Raw genomic sequence first — 19,400 nt, 5'->3', positions numbered from 1 at the left:
TATTCCCAGGATGGGCAGGGGTGGTGTCCCTAGCCTCTGTTTGCTAGAAGCTGGGAATGGGCGACAGGATGGATCACTTGATGATTACCTGTTCTGTTCATTCCCTCTGGGGCATTGGCCACAGTCGGAAGACAGGTACTGGGCTAGATGGACCTTTGGTCTGACCCAGTATGGCTATTCTTATGTTCCTGGTAACAATGAGAAGTGTTGTTTAAAACACAAAGCTAAGAAAGATTTAGGCTGAAGTGATCAAATTCATGGGCATATTTACAGGGTGTGATTACAGAATATTGCTGCCATCTAGAGACCAGGGCCCAGATTCTAGGTATTTTGGCTCCTAACTTCTAAATACCTTTGAGGATCTGAGCCCAGATCTAAAATATACAGCCCGTAGCTATGTATGAATCATACAATCAGTACAATGCAGCTTTATATTATATAGGATCATTTATATAGATTTTTGGGTAAAATTTTCTTAAGTGTCTAAGGCACTCTGATTTAGGCTCCTGAGCGTCTGTCTCTTGAAAATGGGACATACATAGGCTTCCAAATCACGTAGGTGCTTTTGAAAAATTTACACTTCATCTCAAAACACATTATTGAATTGAATAAAATATAATAGAGGGAGAAGGAGCAATGAAAAGCCGAAAGGAGGGGAGTAAATAATGTTTTCAGATGAGATTTGAAGTGTTGGAAAGCCGATGAGTCAGATCCATGAAGGTGGTTCCATATGGCAGGAGCTGCAGGTGAGAAAGTCATGGAGACAGAATTTAGAGGCATCAGGATTGAGACACACTGACACTAGCACCATGTTATGGGGGAGAAGTTGCCAATCTTTTTTTTTTTTTCAGCCTGTATTTTAGTTTTTAATAATGGCTATCTGGGGCCCCCTAAAAGCACTAAATAAGAATAGGCTTTTCCTTTAAATTTGTTTTAATAATCAAACATTTATAAATATACAAAAAACTCTCATCCACAATGTATTAAAAATACACTGAAATATTGGGGCCAGTTTTTCTTGTCTTTGTTAAAATTGATCACGTTTCTATCAGCAGATGGCAGTATAACTCATCACAGCCATCCTGGAAATGCTGGATTCCCTGGCCAAACCAAACCCTGCTTTTCTGCAAGTAACATTCTGAGATTAGACTACCTACTGTGCTCCAGTGGTTATTTATTTTATCAATCTTGTTAACAAGCAATCAGATATGTATCAATTAATAAGCAGATATAAGTTAAGTCATACAATATATGTTGAGTCAAAACTGGAGGGGAAAGCATAACAAACGAGCAATTATCAAATGACCATAAGTATAAATATTCCAGGAGACAAGAACATGGGAATAATGCTTACCGTTTATGTAGCATGCTTCATCTATACATCCTAAAGAGCTTTACAAAGGTGGGTAAGTATCACTTTTCTCATTTTACCAATGGGTAAACACAGACAGGATAAGTGATTTGCCCAAGGTCACAAAATGAGTCAATGGTAGATTCAGGGGTAGAGTTTTACATCCAGCATGCTGTACACTGTACCGTGCTTCCTCTATTTGATAGTCAAGATTAAACAGCTGGGTATCAAAGCATGTAGATTTTTTTTTCAGTTACCTGTTTGCAGATTCCATATATACTGTTTATCAGCCCATATTGTAACTCTGTTACTACTTTCCAGGGTTACTATACTTTGTGCCAGAAGATGATATTTTTAGCAGACAATTGTGCTAGAAGACAGTAAAAACTGAAAACATATTCAAGAGACTTGACATACAATGTATTGGATTTCAGACATTCATCTTTCACACGTGTTTCCTAAGTTAAGTCCATTCTTGAAATCCCTATTCAACCCTTTATTTATGGAAGTACCCCCATAGTCTTCGCTAAGGCTACTAACGTAAGGGTTGTAGAATTGGCCTCATGTTCAATAACATTAACTGCCCAAATCTTGGGTGTTTAAAGCAGGGCTTTCTCCATCGTAATGTCACCTTCTCTTCCCAGACAACCCTACACGGAATAGCCACACTGTGTAGGTCAGAGGATAACCTTAACCATCAACCTATGTACACTACCTGGCATCTATGAAAATCAGTCTAGAGGCTGTTCAGACTGTATCAGTTACTTGAGGTCTGAATTGGGAAGATAAACTTGCACCTAGAATAATTCCTCTTTTGGTTCTTACTCTCTTCTCCTTTGCTCTGGTGTGTGTCCACTGGGGGGCCACTGTTCCTTTTTCACGTTTGGTGGAGATAACGGACTCCCTAAACTAAAGAACTGAATCCATTCTTATAAGCTGTGTGTACCTTCCAAATACACAAGAGGGAGCTACCCACTAAAAAATATATAGTCCACAAACTGAACTTTGTCTCCATATTCTTAAATTGGGTTAGAGGGTAAATTGATTTAGAGCATTGCAATTGCTGTTCCTTCATTTTTTACAATCCTATGAGTAAAACATTTCTTGTACCTCATGTCCTCAAAGCTTTGAATGTCTTTCTTTAGTCAAAAGGACAATGCAATTCTTTCCAGGCTCATGAAGGAATGGGACCCATGGCAAAGCAGAGGTCAGACTTCGTTAGGTTGTGGAATATCCAGCCAATGTTTTTTGTTAATGATTAAAGTGTGATTCTAGTCCAAAAAAGTGACTGTAAAAATGGCGCTTGCACAGAGTAAATTGATCAGTTGCCTTCCAATTGAGGTTGTGGGATAGGAGTCATGTGATAGCTTGAAGAGTACCAAGGCCCCGAGTTTTAAAGTCAATGTGATTTATGCTCCTAAGCACCTAAATCCCTTTTGAAAATGAGACTTAGGCATGTAAATCAGTTAAGCATTGCAGTGCTGAGCACAGGAATGCCTAAATACCTTTAAAAACGGGGGCCCTAGTCTATAAAGGCCAGCAAGGGATCAGTTGAGCTAGAGAACTGTAGGTGAAAGAACTCAGCTGTTAAGTGACTCACAGGTAGAAGGCCTGGAGAGTGAGAACTGCAGGGAGCCAGTGGGCTCCTGCAGGAGTCCCCATGACAGGGCAAGGTCCTGGAAGGGCTGAGAGAGGTGAGGGAAAAGCCTTTAGGAACTATAGCCCATGTTGGACAGGGGAAACGACTTTATTTTGGTGTTTTTGTTTATGTTTTCTCTTTAACCAATAAATTGTGCCTGGAGGCAAGGGCCTGAAAAGAGACTCTGAAGTGGCATTGATCCTTCCTGAGCTAGTGAGTTAACCCAGCAGCATGCAGGCACCTTCTGCTCCACAGATCTACCCCCTGTTTGTATTCAGAATCAGAGCTACTCTCTTCCGTGACTAAGATGAGTCGTCAGTGCTTTCAACTTCCTTTAAACCTGCAGAACAGCACAGGTGAGAGTGAGCTGAAGTCTGGTTTTTGTGCATCATCACCAGAATTGTTTACTAAGTACCAGTTGCAGGAGTGTGATGCCCTGATCAGGTGCAGTTTCATAATGGTCTAATTTGTACTCATTCACTCACAGGCCCTGATTCTGCAAACAGTTGGATGGTTAACTTTATGACCATGAATAGCCCTGTTGAAATGAACAGGACAACTCACGGTAATAAAATTAAACACCTGTAAATGGGATCTTAGTAAAGACAGTTTGGCAGCAAAGGTTTAACTGAGCACAGACTATGTCAGCATTGGTAGAAAATCAGAAGACAGAAAATATGTATATAAATCCATATTATGCTCACACCTTGAATACTGTGTGCAGTTCTGGTCGCCCCATGTCAGAAAAGATATATTCCAGTTGGGAAAAAGTACAGAGAAGGACAACAACAATGACGAGGGGTCTGGAACGGCTTCCATAGGAGGAGAGATTAAAAAGACTGGGACTGTTCAGCTTAGAAAACAGACGAATGAGAGGGGAGATGATAAACGACTATAAAATCATGAGTGGAGTGGAGAGAGTGAATGAGGAAGTGTTATTTACCCTTTTACATAACACAAGAATTAGGGGTCACCCAATGAAATTAATAGGCAGCAGGTTTAAAACAAACATAAGGGAGTACTTCTTCACACAATGCACCGTCAGCCTGTGGAACTCATTGCCAGGGGATGTTGTGAAGGCCAAAAGTATAACAGGGTTCAAAAAAGAATGAGATAAATTAGTGGAGAATAGGTCCATCATTGGCTATAAGCCAAGATGCTCAGGGATGCAACCCCATGCTGTGTGTGTCCCTAAGCCTCTGACTGCCAGAATCTGGGACTGGATGACAAGGGATGGATCGCTTGTTAATTGGCGTGTTCTGTTTATTCCCTTTCAAGCATTTGCCACCAGCCACTGTCAGAAGGCAGGATACTTTTTAAGAGCAGGTTAGACAAACACCTGTCAGGGATGGTCTAAATAATACTTAGTCCTGCCGTGAGTGCAGGGGACTGGACTAGATGACCTCTCGAGGTCCCTGCTAGTTCTGTGATTCTATACTGGGCCAGATGGATCATTGGCCTGACCCAGTTTGGCCATTCTTATGTTCTTACTGATGATGCAGAGGTATAACTGAAGGAAGATTTTTCATGAAGAATCTATTTTACTGGTGATGCATGAGCCAGAAGGAACTGATATGAATTTCAGATCCCAGGTTGAGGTTATTGGCTTTGAGATTTGGAACATCTTTCTTCTTGTAAATTGAGCAAATTTGATCTGGAGTCCTTGAAAGACCAATGTAGAATTCCACAGTGCCATTTTAACAAAGTTATTTTTCAGATTTGAACAACACTTCAGAAATTAAATATGAAGATAATTTACAAAAGATACTCAGTAGAATTTTCCTGCTGTTTTCAAGAAGCAATTTTAGGATCTAAATAGTTTTACAGTTTCCCTTTGAGAAATCAATGTAATTTCACACAAGGCTTCAGGATCCTGAGAAGAAAATGAGTGCTTGAATTTCCTTATTGTGCGGACTTACACTCTGAAGTTTTAACAATAGAATTTTTACATAGCCATGTCCCTTTCTTAAAACAGAAAATATCAAAGGCCCAGCTGTTGGGCCAGACAGCTACTTAGTTCCTAAGGGAGAATGTTACACACATAGCTGTAAAGGTGGTATATGGGACACTTATGAAAGGATTAATCTATAAAGCCAGCTATTTGCAGAAGTTGTTTCTTTTCCATCTTCTTCAACTGGATACATTTAGCTGTTAACAAAAGCAATTGTTATTTTTCTAACTTGCCCCCGGGGTACTACTATGTTACTCCAAATTCAGCAACATGTGCAGTGCCCACATGTCATCACCTTGCTCTTCCTGAGCCAGGAACCCTGCATATTTTTATTTTCTAAGTGCCACAGTAAGCTGTATGCCTAGAAGAGCAGTAATAACAAGACTATGTACACAGCAAATGTGAGTTGCGTTCCTCAAAGACATAATTAGGTCTAGGAGCATTCCCCATGGGCCCCCATTTTCTTACCATAGCAGTACACTGGCATTCACACACCATGCACTAGAGAGTTTCAGTTTCAGGGTCATTCAGAAGCTTCTGCCCACTTGCTCACAAAAAGATTCTCTCTATCTTTATGGAAAGAGCTGGGTAACCCATTCTTCCTCTGGAGAAGTATAGGTGGGTGCTGGGGAGTGTCTAGTGAAGCTGCTTTTGGTGTGAGTTCAATCCAGCAAATATAAACTCATCTCACATCACATTTCCATAAACTCTTTGGGGCAGGGACAGTCTCTTACAGTGTGTTCAGCACCTGGCCCTGTGGGGTTCCAGTCTTCCTCTAGGTGCATTAATTCCAAAGTCTGGTTTCTTTCACCTAGTCACGCACATTCCTGGGTGCGCTGCTGAACCAGCTGGGGCTGGAAGTCTCACTCCAGCAGACTCTCCCTCTGTCTTCCTGCACTCCTCATTGCTCTCTTGTACAGAAGGTCAGTCATTTGCTGAGGACTCCCCAGCTCTGTGGACCGGTCTGTTCATCTCCCTCTCCCTTGTTGATTCCCCACCCCTTTTTGAAATTCAGCTTTTGTCAGACAGCTCCTCACCTGGGTGTTTGTTACTGCAGCACTTTGACACTTCTTGTCTGCTCTTCCCACTCCTCTTGAACCAGCCAATGTGCCTCAGCCCCATCTGACGGAACCATCCCTAGGGGCAAGCAGGGAGCTCAGTCTTTTTAGCTCATTTAATCCTCAGCACGTCCGCCTGCTGAGACTGACAATAACAGGACAATTAATGCCACTTTGTGATGCTTTTTTTTTTTTTTTTTGATGGGGTGGGGAGTAACACTAGTTCAACTGGGAATTGGATTGAGACCTACCAACTAATTTCACAGTGGCTAGTTCACAGTCATTGGATGGCAACACAATTTAGTCCCTAGTGCGCTGTGTTTGGTGGGAATCAATGAACTAGAAGTCAGTCTCAATACTCCATTCCCTGAGTGAGTCCTGCTCTCAGAACCATTTCAGACTAAATAGATAAAATGCACTTATGACTTTGAGTGAAACTTCACATTCGGGCCAAACCAAAATGTCTAGTGCAGGTGGGGTATGTTTTCTGCTTGCCAGGTATGAACTAAAATAAAAGTTCTAAAGAGCGCTTGGCCATAGAGCAATGTTTGAGGAGAAGAGAAGGTGAGGTAGTGAGAAGCATGCTGAACAGGGACAGCAGAAGGTAACTGTGTTTGTTTATTTGGATTTATACAATAATAAAACGGGGCCTCTAGGCACCTCAGCCACAAGTTACAATGACAAAAAATTAAATAACAGCCTTACCCCTGAGCCAGCAGAGGTCAACCCCCAATAAAACACAGCTTCCCTCTCCCACGCAGATCTAACCCCCATCAAACCCCACTGCTCATTTTGTTTTCTTTTGCAGGAGGGACAATTAAGTAGGAGAGGGCAAATAACGAATTAGTCTAATCCCTTCTCTCCCCCACTTTGCCCAGCTATTTTGGAATGATTTTTTCCCTTGGATCCAGATTTATGTATTATTTTAATTATAGTTTTAATCTTGCCCCACACCCCAGATGCAGTTTAGCAAGCAATGCACTAAATAACAGGATTTGTGAGCAAGGCACTTGCATACCTATTAACCCTCCAGCCATCAAAGTGTTCTTCCTGCCTGTCCCTGTCAGCCTTACACACCCCCATCAGAATTTCTCTTGGAAGAGTTGTGAGCTGCCTTATCTGTTCTAGATGTGCAGGAAAGCTTGGATCTTGGTGGCTCTTTTAGACCTGTCTTTGGGGGCTGGAGGGATTGCAAAGCTTTGGGAGTTGGCAGTGGGTCCGGCAAAAGAATTGCCTTTTGATCAGCAAAATGAAATTATTCCTGCTGCGCTTCTGCTGGGTTCCCCCCCTCCCCTTCCTCTCCTCACGGTTGGGCATGGCTGGTGGGAGGGATTTCTGACTGTCAGCAAGAAAGAAACAAGAGAGCATGTGAATGAAAGGCAGACCTGGGAAAGGCAAGAAGAAAGTTTTGTTGGTCTGTAGTGCAGGGGATAGAAGAGCTGCCGCTTTCAAAGCGAGTGTGTGTAAGAGAGTGAGTCTCCTGCCAGGAGAAAGGTGGAGGTTGATGGAGGGAGGATGACTTAGGGTGTGCAGTGAGGGTTAATGGAAATCTCTGCCCATTGCTGAAAGGGGGCTGGGAATTGTGTGTGTCTTCAGGGAGGTGGACTTCTCTGTGGGAGCTCCCATCCTCAGAGTTGGGTTATATATTGCCTTGTGAAGTGGATCAGGACACCAAACCAATCAAACCTACATGGGACTTCGCTGCTGGACTGAACCTGGATTTTGTAAGCCACCGGCACTTTGGATCTCCTCAGAAAGTAAATGTCAGAAGGAAAAGCCACCTCAGCATAATTTAATACTAACAAGAGAAGCTAAGGAGCCAGGTTTGGGTTTTGGAAAAGCTCTGTGACCACTCTCATTGTCCTCACTTCCCTTGGACTGAAGATACAGGGGAAACTGCCTTTAGGAGGAAAAGTCCAAGAGTGATAAATCTGCTCTTCCAGCGGACCCCAGCAAGAATCGGTGTGTGTTCCCATAGCGTTGTTCTTTGTCAGCAAAGGCGAAATTGGCAAAGTCAGGCGATAATCATGAACATTTTTCTTTGAGGAAGAGACGCTTGCCAGCCTCTCACTTGGGAAGGCTGTAAAACTTTCTAGGCACCCACCAGAGCCACCCTGGAAAGGGAAGGGAGCAGCAGCAATGGAGCCACACGTGTTGTTGGTGCTATCATTCATTCTCACCCTGCCAGTGTGTCCGCTCACCTGTGGGAACAAACTGCAGCCCCTTATGTAAGTACTGAGTGAAGAGACTCACCGGCTGGGTCAGGTCCGCAAATATTTAAGGGAGAAACTGCTGTATGCAATTTAAAAAAAAAGGTTCTTTTTTTTTTTTTTAGTTTTCCCTGGTCACAAGTGTGCATAGAACAAAGGCAAACAGGGATTTGAAAAGTATGGATGCTTCCCTTTGCCTGTAGGAGATGCTTGGATTTTTTTTTTCTGATTGAGATGTAGGTAGTGTGTGAGTATGAAATGTAATTATATAGTCTGAAGACTGTTTTCCTATGACTGCTGCTTTTATCATACCCTCTTCTTTATTTCTCTTTTCTTATCACATTCCTCTTTGTAGTCACCTTTTTTCCTCCTGCTCTTAATCTAGAGGCACTGAGCCCCGTATTTTTTAATGAAATGTTACAGCTTTAGTTTGGCATTAACTGTGTGGATCCTCTGGGAAAACTTCCTTACAAGTTGCAGGGGGATCTCTCTGCTTTTCTTCGTAAATGAAACTAGTATTGTGCAGTGAAATAAACCCAAACCATCTTTTCCCTGTATCAGTAACTCTGTTATTGGGGATGGAGGCACTCCTGTTCAGTGGATGTGTTTTGGAAAATTATTGCAAAGATATCTTTCTTCTTATGTAAAGAATTTCATATTATCTCCCCAGCAATGCCTGTTAGGGATTGTTGGATCAGATACTGGAAATGAGATGTGTGCCAGTGTATTCAAGAAAAGAAAATGCCAGGGAATGGGAAGTGTTGAATTTAATTTAGCAACATAATTCCCAATAGAGCACTGCTTACAATACTCTTTAGACACAAAACCACTGTTTGGTGCACACAAAAACGCTCCTTCACTGCAATAAATTATTCCAGAAACATTGCTGCTGCCAACCGCATTCTTGTGGTTCTTTTTAGTTCTTCCTTTTTGGATGTGCGTACAGCTAAGGGGTGAGGCATTTGTAAGTACATAGCGAAGGACACGCAGGGCAATACCATTCTGTAGATTGCCCTTCGATCAGCTGCAAATGCAAGTTTTGATAGTTATTATATGGATGGATTTGTTGTCTTTTGGAAAAGGAGATATTAGCAAAATAACAACTGCTTCCCTGGCCTCCGTCCATCTGTGACGGGGGTCTGGTGAACTGATGTATATGAGGCTTGGCTAACTGAATAGCTCTTCAGTGGCCACATGTGAGAACAACAGGCCAGGATTTTAAGGCAGAGCTATTGGGGGAACACGTCATTAATCCAAAAGGCATTTTCAGGCTTTCTGTAACAGTATTGTAATTGAATGTCTTGGAGCAGTAAGATGCCAGCTGGAATTGCTATACTTCTCCATGTCTGAATTATTGAGTTAGTCTGCTGCTATAGAACGTTGTTTTTTTTTAAATGCATAGGCTCTTTTGGGGAACCATAACCACCAGAAGTGGGAAAAAACCCAACAGATTGCTCCCAAATCTCATTAATTCACAGACTAATGTTTGCTACCCCTTCTAAAATTAAAACAACAGATAAATATTTATTGAAGCCCAGTTAGTCAGAAAAGCGGTTAGGCAAAAATGGCACCTACTCACTCAATAGACCCGCTCTCTAACTCAATCAGAATTGATCACCTTACTCACTAAAGGAAGTGTGTACTCCTCTCAGCCCTGTCGGCATCAGTGCATTTAGGAGATAGCGAGCTCTCTATTCTGTCTTTTGCAGCATCAACACAATCCATGTTTAAGTCTAGTGGCAGACTCATTACTTCTGGTGATCGTGTCAGAGGCAGGAGGATCTCAGGTGGGGTTTGTGAGGATGGCCATTAGAAAAATAATCTGTTAACCTGTAAATAAAGCTCATATATTCTGGAATAATTGAGAGTGGATGAACATGGATCCTACCATATATTTTGAAATCCAGGCCCACGAGAAAATTGCCTCCTCTTTGACTCTTGCTCTTTCTGAAGGTGCTCTTTCTTAAAAGTCCCTAAAAGAAAAATATACCTGTCGGGGATCAGTGGACAAGTACTTGTTGGATCTTTCATAGAGGTCCACCTTGCCTAGAGGTACTGTGCATGTGAAGAGTGTTAACAGCTATAAGGTAAGCTTCTGCCTAGGGAGACAGATGTGAATAATTACTATTCAGAACACGTTTATTTGCTTTATGATTTTGAAATATTTTTCACACTCCAAGCAGAGAGCACTGTCAGACCACATATTTACTGAAAAGCAGTGATGAGCTGCCAAAATCTTAACAACCGGTTCCCTATAAAAAGTTCTGATTTAAGGGTTGTGCCCAGTGGTGAGCTGGAGCCGGTTCACACCAGTTCGCGTGAACCGGTTGTTAAATTTTGAAGCAGTTTTAGAGCCGGTTGTTAACCCGCTTCCCTGCAGGGGGCGCTGAGGCTTTGATGGGCTCCGGCCCGGAAGTGATGTAATTCCTCCTCCGGCCGCTGGGGGCGCTGCGCTGCGGGAGCCACGTGGGCTGCCGCCTGGCCCTGGGCACAAGCCCTGGTGCTGGTGCTGCTGCTCCCCCGACCCCTGGCCCTGGGGCTCCCGCTGCTGCCAGATGGGTCCCCGGCTGCTCTGCTGGGCCGGGGCTGCCTCCTGCCGCTCGGGCTGCTCCAGTGATGAGCTGCTAAAATCTTAACAACCGGTTCCCGTAAAAAGTTCTGATTTAAGGGATGTGCCCCAGTATGTATTTTTTGTACCAACAGGGTTACCATACGTCTGTATTTTCCTGGGAGGAATTTTTAAAATTTAAAAATTTTTAACATTTTTAAAATTTAAAAATTCCTCCCGGACGGTGATTTAAGAACCAATAAGCCTGACCTGTCTGGGAAAATACAGGTGTGTGTTAACCCTGCCTAAAGTTCTTTTTAAAAAAGATGGGCCTGAACTAGAAATGAGCTCCATTTCACATGTGTGGGTCCCCGCCACTCCCTGGGGGTGTGCTAGGGTGACCAGATGTCCCAATTTTATAGGGACAGTCCCGATTTTGGGGTCTTTTTCTTATATAGGCTCCTATTACCCCCCCACGCCCTGTCCTGATTTTTCACACTTGCTGTCTGGTCACCGTAGGGTGTGCACATGTGTGGGTCCCAGCTGCTCCCTGCCCCCCTCATTGAAGCAAGTGTGCAGGGTTACTGCCCTGGGAACTGCAGGGCACCAGTGGGTGTGGGGCAGGGTTAGCTGGAGGCAGGGGCTGCGGGGTGCTCACGGGGAGAGCGGCTCGGAGCAGCCCGAGCAGCAGGAGGCAGCCCCGGCCCAGCAGAGCAGCCGGGGACCCACCAAGCAGCAGCGGGAGCCCCAGGGCCAGGGGTCAGGGGAGCAGCAGCAGCACCAGGGCTCGTGCCCAGGGCCAGGCAGCAGCCCACGTGGCTCCCGCAGCACAGCGCCCCCAGTGGTCGGAGGAGGAATTACATCACTTCCCGGCCGGAGCCCATCAAAGCCTCAGTGCCCCCTGCAGGGAAGCGGGTTAACAACCGGCTCTAAAACGGCTTCAAAATTTAACAACTGGTTCGCGCGAACCGACTCAAACTGGCTCCAGCTCACTACTGCTGAAAAAGCTTGTAGAGCCTTGTCTGAAAAAATAGATGAAAAGATTCAAACTTCCTTTTTTTTCCTAAATGCAGTTCCTGTGAAAAAGACAATTATTATTAGTGCTTTAATATGTAACTTTAGTGGGCCTCAGAGAAGAGGCAAACTGACCTGTATGTCTCTTCTCTCGAAAACCCTGATACGCTTTTTGGCCAAAATCAGATGTCCAGTCAGTTTATAATAATATGAATGGATCCTCTTTTGGGGGAACTGAAGCCTGCCCTTGCAAAGCAGATAGCCCTAGTGATCTAATGCAGTTTTTTTTTCATTTGCAGACCTCTACAAAATTTCAAATGGAAGTGCTAACCCCTTTGGAAATCTTAGACATAGTCTGCGGACCCTACTGTTGACCACAGGTTGTAAACCACTGTTGTATGGTAACAACAACCTTTCACGGACCCTTAATCATAGGGTTGAGAACCACTGAAAAATGCATCTTTCATGGTAGAGTAAATTACTGTTACTCTAATTCAGGAAAAGGGTCAGGGCAATGACTAGCTTTGCCTATGAGTAAACCTACTGTTGCTTCAGATTCTTTTAATGAAAAAGGGGGCATGATAAAGGTCTATACTCGTTCTTACAATAAGAGAGCAAGGGGACATCAGCTTAAAACACACAAAAGTAACATTTAAAATGGAGGAAAGTGAAAACAGATGTTCTACAAAATGCATAGTTGGCATGTGGAACCTACTGCCACAAGATGTTTCTGAAGCGAAGAGCTTAGCAGGAGCTAAAAACAACATAGACGTTTATATGGATAATATGAATATACACAGTTACAGAGAAAATAAAAATAATAGCGGATATAAACCATTCATTCCCACTGGAGTTAGAAAGCGATTTCCTCCGTAGGCATTGCATTGTTGTCCATTATGGAAGTTTGGACCTTTACCTCTGAAGAATTTGGTGCTGAGCCCTGTAAGAGACTGGACTGGGTGTACCAGTGCTCTGATTCCATATCACCGTTCTTGTATTCCTAATTGTGGAGGAAACCTGATTGAAACAGGAACAAAACAAAACAACCGCTTCAAAACAGAACAACACCTGCCCAAACCACCACCCAGAAATAGTCAGAATAAAGAGAGTGCTTGTGTACAACTAGACTAGTGTACAATCAAATCTTTTCAATGGTAAGAACCAGTTGGGACCCGTTAAGAGAATTCCTATCAGTCAGAAGTTGGGTGACATTAGTATTTACTTTAAAAGGTGGGAGCTGCACAGGATATAATACGTTACTTTAATTCCCATTGTAGAAAGCAGGGCAAGGCAGGGTGAGAGTGAACCAGAGCAGGACTTGGCAGTGTTTTTTCCTCCTAAGACCCACAAGTCACTCAGTGTTTACTCCTGTGACCCCAGACCGTACAATTTTTGTACTGATATCCCTGAAGTATTTTCATTGTTCATTAAAAAATGTTGCAGTGCACAGTCATTTGTGACTTTTTAAATATATGTTCATTGTGCCATATATGGTAAAAATTAGGTTAGGAATCCACTCTGCTGGCTTCACAGTCATTGCTTTGAAAATTGGTTATAATACAATCCTGTAGCCGGCCAGGAGGAGGTGCTACAAGAGGGGAGAGAGACCTATTTTTGTAAACAGGATATGAAGTAACTCATTCCTAAAATAAGTTCAGGTTTAATCAGTCGGGGAAGCAGGAATGCCAAAGACAGAATTAACATTTTCTTAGAAAATGTTAAGATCACCAACACAAAACAAAAATCCTCTTTCTGACATGTAGACCTCACACTGTACCAACCCTATCCTGGCTGTAATACAGTAATGCAGTTGTAGCTTATTTATGGATCCCCAAACACATTCTCAACTCTTCACTGTCCAAAACTTGTGATTTCAAAATATTTCATACCATCCATAATCAAGTTAGCAGTGGCAACAAAGGCTGACTTCCAAAAGGTTCTCCACTTTATTATGTACTGGGGGAAAATGCTTTTTTTTTTTTTACTGCTTGGTAATAGTTGCATATCCACCTCAAGTTAGTCATGCTTGCTTGTCAATGCTATTGTAGCTGTAATGAACAGCAGAATATAAACTCTTTGTTTGTTGAAGCAAAGGTTTGGTCTACTAGGGCAAATCCCGTATGCCTGTTTCTTTCCAGGAATCAACCCCAATCACTTCTGTTCAGTGGGAGGGCATTTTGGAAAATATAAAATGAACTTAACAATAAACAAACATTTTATTTTGTGTGGACAGGCAAAAGCAAATAGAAATAAAATTTATTAGAAATTTTAAACTCTGGGCCTCTGATACTTGAAAAAATATTACACAGCTTATTATTTATTAGCATTTGGGAAACCAAAATATTTTAATCTTTTAATAATTTGGTTGCAAAGCACTAAGACAATGAAGTTTGTAGTACACATGAGTTCTTGATATGTCTGCTCGGCTTTCATCTGTTTTTGAAGCTGTTGATTAATTTTACGTGTTCCAAATGCTATAAAAGAAAATGGCACCCAGTTTACTCATTCCCCTGGTTTGAAAGTTCTGAGAGTATGAAGCACCTTCTCCCTGGCTTGTAAACTGTGAAATGTACTTGGAAGTAGATTTGTCAGTTATAGTTTCCATTTCTGAACCCATTACTATTGGTGACTATCTTGACCTTTATGAATCTGGCAATTTAAAACACCATAAGCGGTTTCTTGGCCTGCCTTAATGCTGGTTGGACAATAATCAGAAGAACTTTAATGTGCAATATTTAAACAGGTTTATTTTTTTCTCTTCTTATTTTGAGTATATATTATGGCAGGATGGAAACTGTCTTACAGTGTCTGACATTGGTTTCTTGCTCAAACTCCCACTCAAGTAATTATACTCTGATCACTTAAAATTCCCCATACATTTTCATTTGGAGACAGCATTTTTTACTTCCTGTTACAGGGAGCTTCCCAATGCAATTACTTCCTGTTCTAAGCTGTATAGTGATGCTGTGCATTCTGAGACATCAGCTGCATTTCATGCCAGAGGTGGCAGCATACCGGTGACTGGTGAAGTGATTTTCTTTCTTTCTTTCTTTCTTTCTCATCTTATCTCAAAGGAGTGTTGCCTGGCTTACTTAATCAATTGTTTATAAAGTTCTTTGAGATCCTTGGTTAAAAGTTGTAATGGAAATAAAAGTTATTTCAATACAGGTTAAATGGTATAAAAAGATGTGACTTTTATGCTTTTTTGCAGGATGACCACTATGGTATCTAAACATATAATCAAGTGGGGAAGAGTTGTGGGGCTAGGTGTTAGAGCATGGTACAGGGAGTCTAAACTCAGGAGTCCTATTCCTGTCTCTGCCACTGACTCACTGTGTGAACTTTGTTCAGATATTTACCTTCTCTCTGCCTCAGTCTGTCCACCTTTAACATGTTGGAGGCTGATATTTACCTGATGGGGTGCGGTGAGACTTAACTGATCCATGAAGGCCTTTGGTCCTCCAGTGAGACACTCTTGATGCATCCGATGAAGTGAGCTGTAGCTTACAAAAGCTTATGCTCAAATAAATTTGTTAGTCTCTAAGGTGCCACAAGTCCTCCTTTTCTTTTCTTGAAGTGGAGGTGCTGTTGTTATTTTATTATATTATTTGTACTGAAGCTAGTGCCAAATGTGGTGCGCTGCTCGGTAAGTAGACTGCCTCACCATAAGCATATTAAACCAGTGCTCCGTGATTTGAACTGGCTTCCTGGGGGCTCCCAGAAGAAGTTTAAGTGTTGGGTGATATATAAGGCCCCAAAGGGCTTTGGACCTGCTTAGCTGAGAGGGTATGTCTCGTCCATTTCCTCCCGTGGAAATTAAATGACTAGATAAATATTGTACAGAATATCTTCTGAGACGCTTTCTCAGAAAGAGCATAGCTTACTCACACCCTGTTCATTCTCAGGCTGTCAAAGGACAGTACTGGTTCACTCCATGGTGTTGAGGGAGATATAAATATGTCTGCTTCTCTCCGTTCGACAGGCCAAACGTTTGTGCGGAGCAAGAGCTGGTGATAGTGGGGCACAGGCAGCCATGTGTCCAAGCTTTCACTCGGATGGTCAAAGTGTGGAAACAGGGCTGTGGAGGACAGCTGTGGTGCATAGGCTATGAACGGAGGTAAGTGCTGCTTTCTGGTGCTTCTTTTCTCCCTTGTCAAATGAAAATAGATTTTTTTCTTCTGAAAGGAAATGCTAACCTAACTCACTTTCCTTAAGCTTGTGTGTGTGTGTGTGTCTGTAAGTGTGTGCATGTATGACAGCGAGAAAGACACACAAAGATGCATGCTATTAGACTGAAATGTTGACTTCAAGTTTATTCACATTCTGGACTGGAGGAGGTGGGGATTGTTGCAAAGGTGAAAAGCCAGGCAGTCCAGGCTGCCCTTCACCTTCCTACCTTCCTCGATGGATGAGCCACAGAATAGCGTTGAAAGCAGCCTGAGAAGAGGCTTGGTGCAGTTGTAATGAGTGCTGCAGGAAAGTGAGGGGGTATAAGTGGTATATTCTAGTTTACAAAGGGGAGTGGACAATACAGGTGCTCCCCTGCTCCCCCGTTTAGCTCAGAGGGAGAAGGACTGGGCAATGCAAAGAACATAAAAGGTGCATTATAAAGTAACACACCTAACAATAACAGCTAACAGAAGTCACCGTCGACTTGGTATTAGGGCTCGCAGAAGGATCTGGCATTAAATTCAGTCACCAGTTTGGAGAATGCTAGTTGCTATTGTGTATGTGCCTTGGCTATCTGATTTGTATTGATTTCATGTTGCAGTTTTTATTAGGGTAACATAAAGAATTCATGTAGTGGCTGACTCAAACCTACAAAGGGAGGCACGTGCAGAGAAATATGTGGCTCAAAGCCACAGATTAGCCATCAATAGTGCAGCTATTTAATTACACCATGGTCTGGCTAGAAATAGGGGAATCCCAGAGGATTTTGTGAACCTTTAAACACAACCATGGGACAGGGACCACGTGTTCCTGTGGGTTTGCACAGCATCTAGTGCAATGGGCCCTGATTCCAGCTGGTGTCTGTGGGTGCCAGTGTAATATAACTACTATAACAATGCTCAGTGTTGAGAATTTCAAATCCTTTAAGCATTTAGGTTGTAGAATATAGGTTCTCTGTTTGTTTTTGGAGCAGGTTAGCCATTGTATTTGTTTCCAGATGTCTTAACCCACATTGCGTCTGTTTGTCATGATCATACCATGTTAATTACATTAATTAAGTGCATCATCTGTATTATCCCAACAGCTTCAGTTGTGTTGGCTTCACAGCAGGAAAGTACAGATAAAGTCACTATAAATTTTTAAAGGGCAGGGTTTCTCAGACTGATCACTTATTGTGAATTAAGTTTATTGTGTGTTAATAATACAACTGGTTGGAAAACAGAAATACATTTTTGCTGACAAAAAAAATTCTCTGTCAAAAAACCCCGCAGGATTTAATCAAGATTAGTTAGTTAAGATGATACTGGATGTGATTTGCTTGGCCTGCTCTGATCAGTTAGCACTGTGTCAGCAACTTAATTCTTCACATCCTGGTTCATCTGGTAAAATTTTGTAATGTAGACAAGAACCTAATGGCACTGGTGCGGATTTTCCAGGCAACTTTTCAGTTACCAGGGTGCAACTTGCATGGGGTTCATGGATAATTAAGTGAGCAGCACTTGTTCTCGTTAACACATATTGTTCTTTTCTGTTTGCCAGTGTAATGTAGCCCCGAATTAACATTCAACCTGCTTTGCACATTTTCCTGTTCATGGGGCTGGAGTGTACTAGCCACATTTTCAAATAGTGGTGGCAGAGTTGCTCCCATGAAAGCCCTCCTTTTGTATGCACAGTTTTTACAGGTGTAATGTAAGTGCCAGTGTCTGAAAACGTGCTCCTGTGTGTAAGGCTTGTTTTGTATTGCAAAGTTGACCCCTGCCCTAGCTTTGCCAGTGATGTCAACCTTGATAATCTGCTTCCCCAAGAAACACTTTTTCCCACACTGCCCCTTACAAGTGGAAAAAGCTCCCAGTCAAAATTGGTCCTTTCGGTCCTTCAATTCCTTTCTCAGAACTTGCCTGTTACTTGATACATGCAGGAAATTGCAACCTGATTAACAGCTAGGCAGGTGATGAGTTGTGGTTACAGTCTCTGATTGGTTAAGAACTGCCTGCATTCTGTTAGCTTTTAGGACCCTGTCTTCCTGAACCTCCACTCCAGTCCACTTGTTTGTCTCACCCACCTGCTAAGGCTTGTCCTTTAGACTGTAAGCTCTTTTGGGCAGGGACTGCAATTTACTACGTTTGTATGGCATCCATCCCAGTGGAGCCCCATGCTGGTTGCCACCCCACGATTATAACGTTTAATAATAGCAAGGCCGTTTTGTGTGGATAGGATCTTCTGAGACCCTCTCATATTCTCCCCTCTTTACTCACCTCCTACCCTGACACGTCAATTGTGGCCATCCTCCCCCCAGCTGAGGGGGGTTGGAGGTTGCTTCTTCCAGAGCCCGTTACCAGTATTTCATATATAATGAGGGGTGCTTTCCTCATTGGAGTTGCTTGCGCTGTGGCCACAGCCTTCCCAACCTCTGTCGATCTAGGGGGTCCCACATTAGTCTACCAGTTCCTCCCATAAGTATTTTAAATGATGCCAAGTAAACAGTGAAGAGTAAGAACTCCTTGTGATTGTTAGTAGGAACTGACATATGTTAATATTATCACAAAGTGTTACTTGGGCAATAGAACATGAATACAGTGCAGAATAAATCCAGACTACCTTATTTTATAGAATATTGTAAACATCATTTTTCTTATTTATTTATTTATGTAGCAGCTATTAAGAAAAAGGTTTAATGCTGGGTAAAAATTCAATGTTTACTTTTCATATCCCATTCCCTGCCACCTGGTACCATGCTCTGCCATGCCAGCACTTTATAAGTCTCCTTTAGTGTCTCTTCCACACATGAAAGAATTCCAGAATGAAAGCTGAAAGTGAAATGTTCATCTGCTAAAAAGCTACAAATGACCTGTGTATATTCCAGGGGAAGGGTGAAGCAGTAATTCAAGTGGATCTTTCAAAAGCTAGGCAAAGAGAAAGGGATGACGTCCCATCCCCCGACAGCTGTCCCACGTTGTTCTCGTTAAAATAGAAGTCCCAAACCTGCCCTCTTCTAAACTGCACTGGCCAAGGCAGCAGCCTCTTTCAAAGGCATTGAACCAGAAACACTGACATATAAAGATGATTGTGAAGAACTGGATGTCCATGTGATGGTGAGTCCATGTGATGGTGAGTTCTGGAGAGAAATTGGGAGTCTTAAAGACTGAAGGGACATTTTATTTTCTGTAACCACCTGACAATATGGGGTTATGTTCCTGGAACCAGCCATGTCATTTCAGAGTAATGTTTCATTCTCAACAATTTCAGCTTCAGAGTGTTAACAGGGTCGCAGAAGTGATTCCTCCCTTCACCTATCTCAGGTGCTGCCACCACAGACTCATCCTGCGGCCTTACAAGCTAGCTGAGTTCTTTCTGCTTCTCGCCTCAACACGAATGTGTCAGAATGTAGCTAACAGTTTTGTGGATGATGGCAAAATGGAGTCTGTCTCACTACCCTGATCTGTATTTGTTCCTATCTTG

The 19,400-nt window shown here is 42.6% G+C and overlaps 1 protein-coding gene across 1 annotated transcript in view; it reads left to right on the top strand.

The window, feature by feature from the left end:
* Nucleotides 1–7,420: 7,420 nt before the first annotated feature.
* MEGF6 (multiple EGF like domains 6) overlaps nucleotides 7,421–19,400 on the top strand; it is a 248,824-nt gene continuing 236,844 nt past the window's right edge. Inside the window, exons 1-2 of the mRNA XM_074934107.1 lie at nucleotides 7,421–8,227; nucleotides 15,754–15,888. Coding sequence (XP_074790208.1) covers nucleotides 8,139–8,227; nucleotides 15,754–15,888 — 224 coding nt within the window. The 5' untranslated portion in view covers nucleotides 7,421–8,138. The remainder of the gene's footprint in view (nucleotides 8,228–15,753; nucleotides 15,889–19,400) is intronic.

The sequence above is a fragment of the Natator depressus genome, chromosome 18 (assembly GCF_965152275.1).
Source record: "Natator depressus isolate rNatDep1 chromosome 18, rNatDep2.hap1, whole genome shotgun sequence".
NCBI lineage: Eukaryota > Metazoa > Chordata > Testudines > Cheloniidae > Natator > Natator depressus.
The sequence above is the reverse complement of the archived record's forward strand: the minus strand, read 5'-3'. Positions and strand labels throughout refer to the sequence as shown.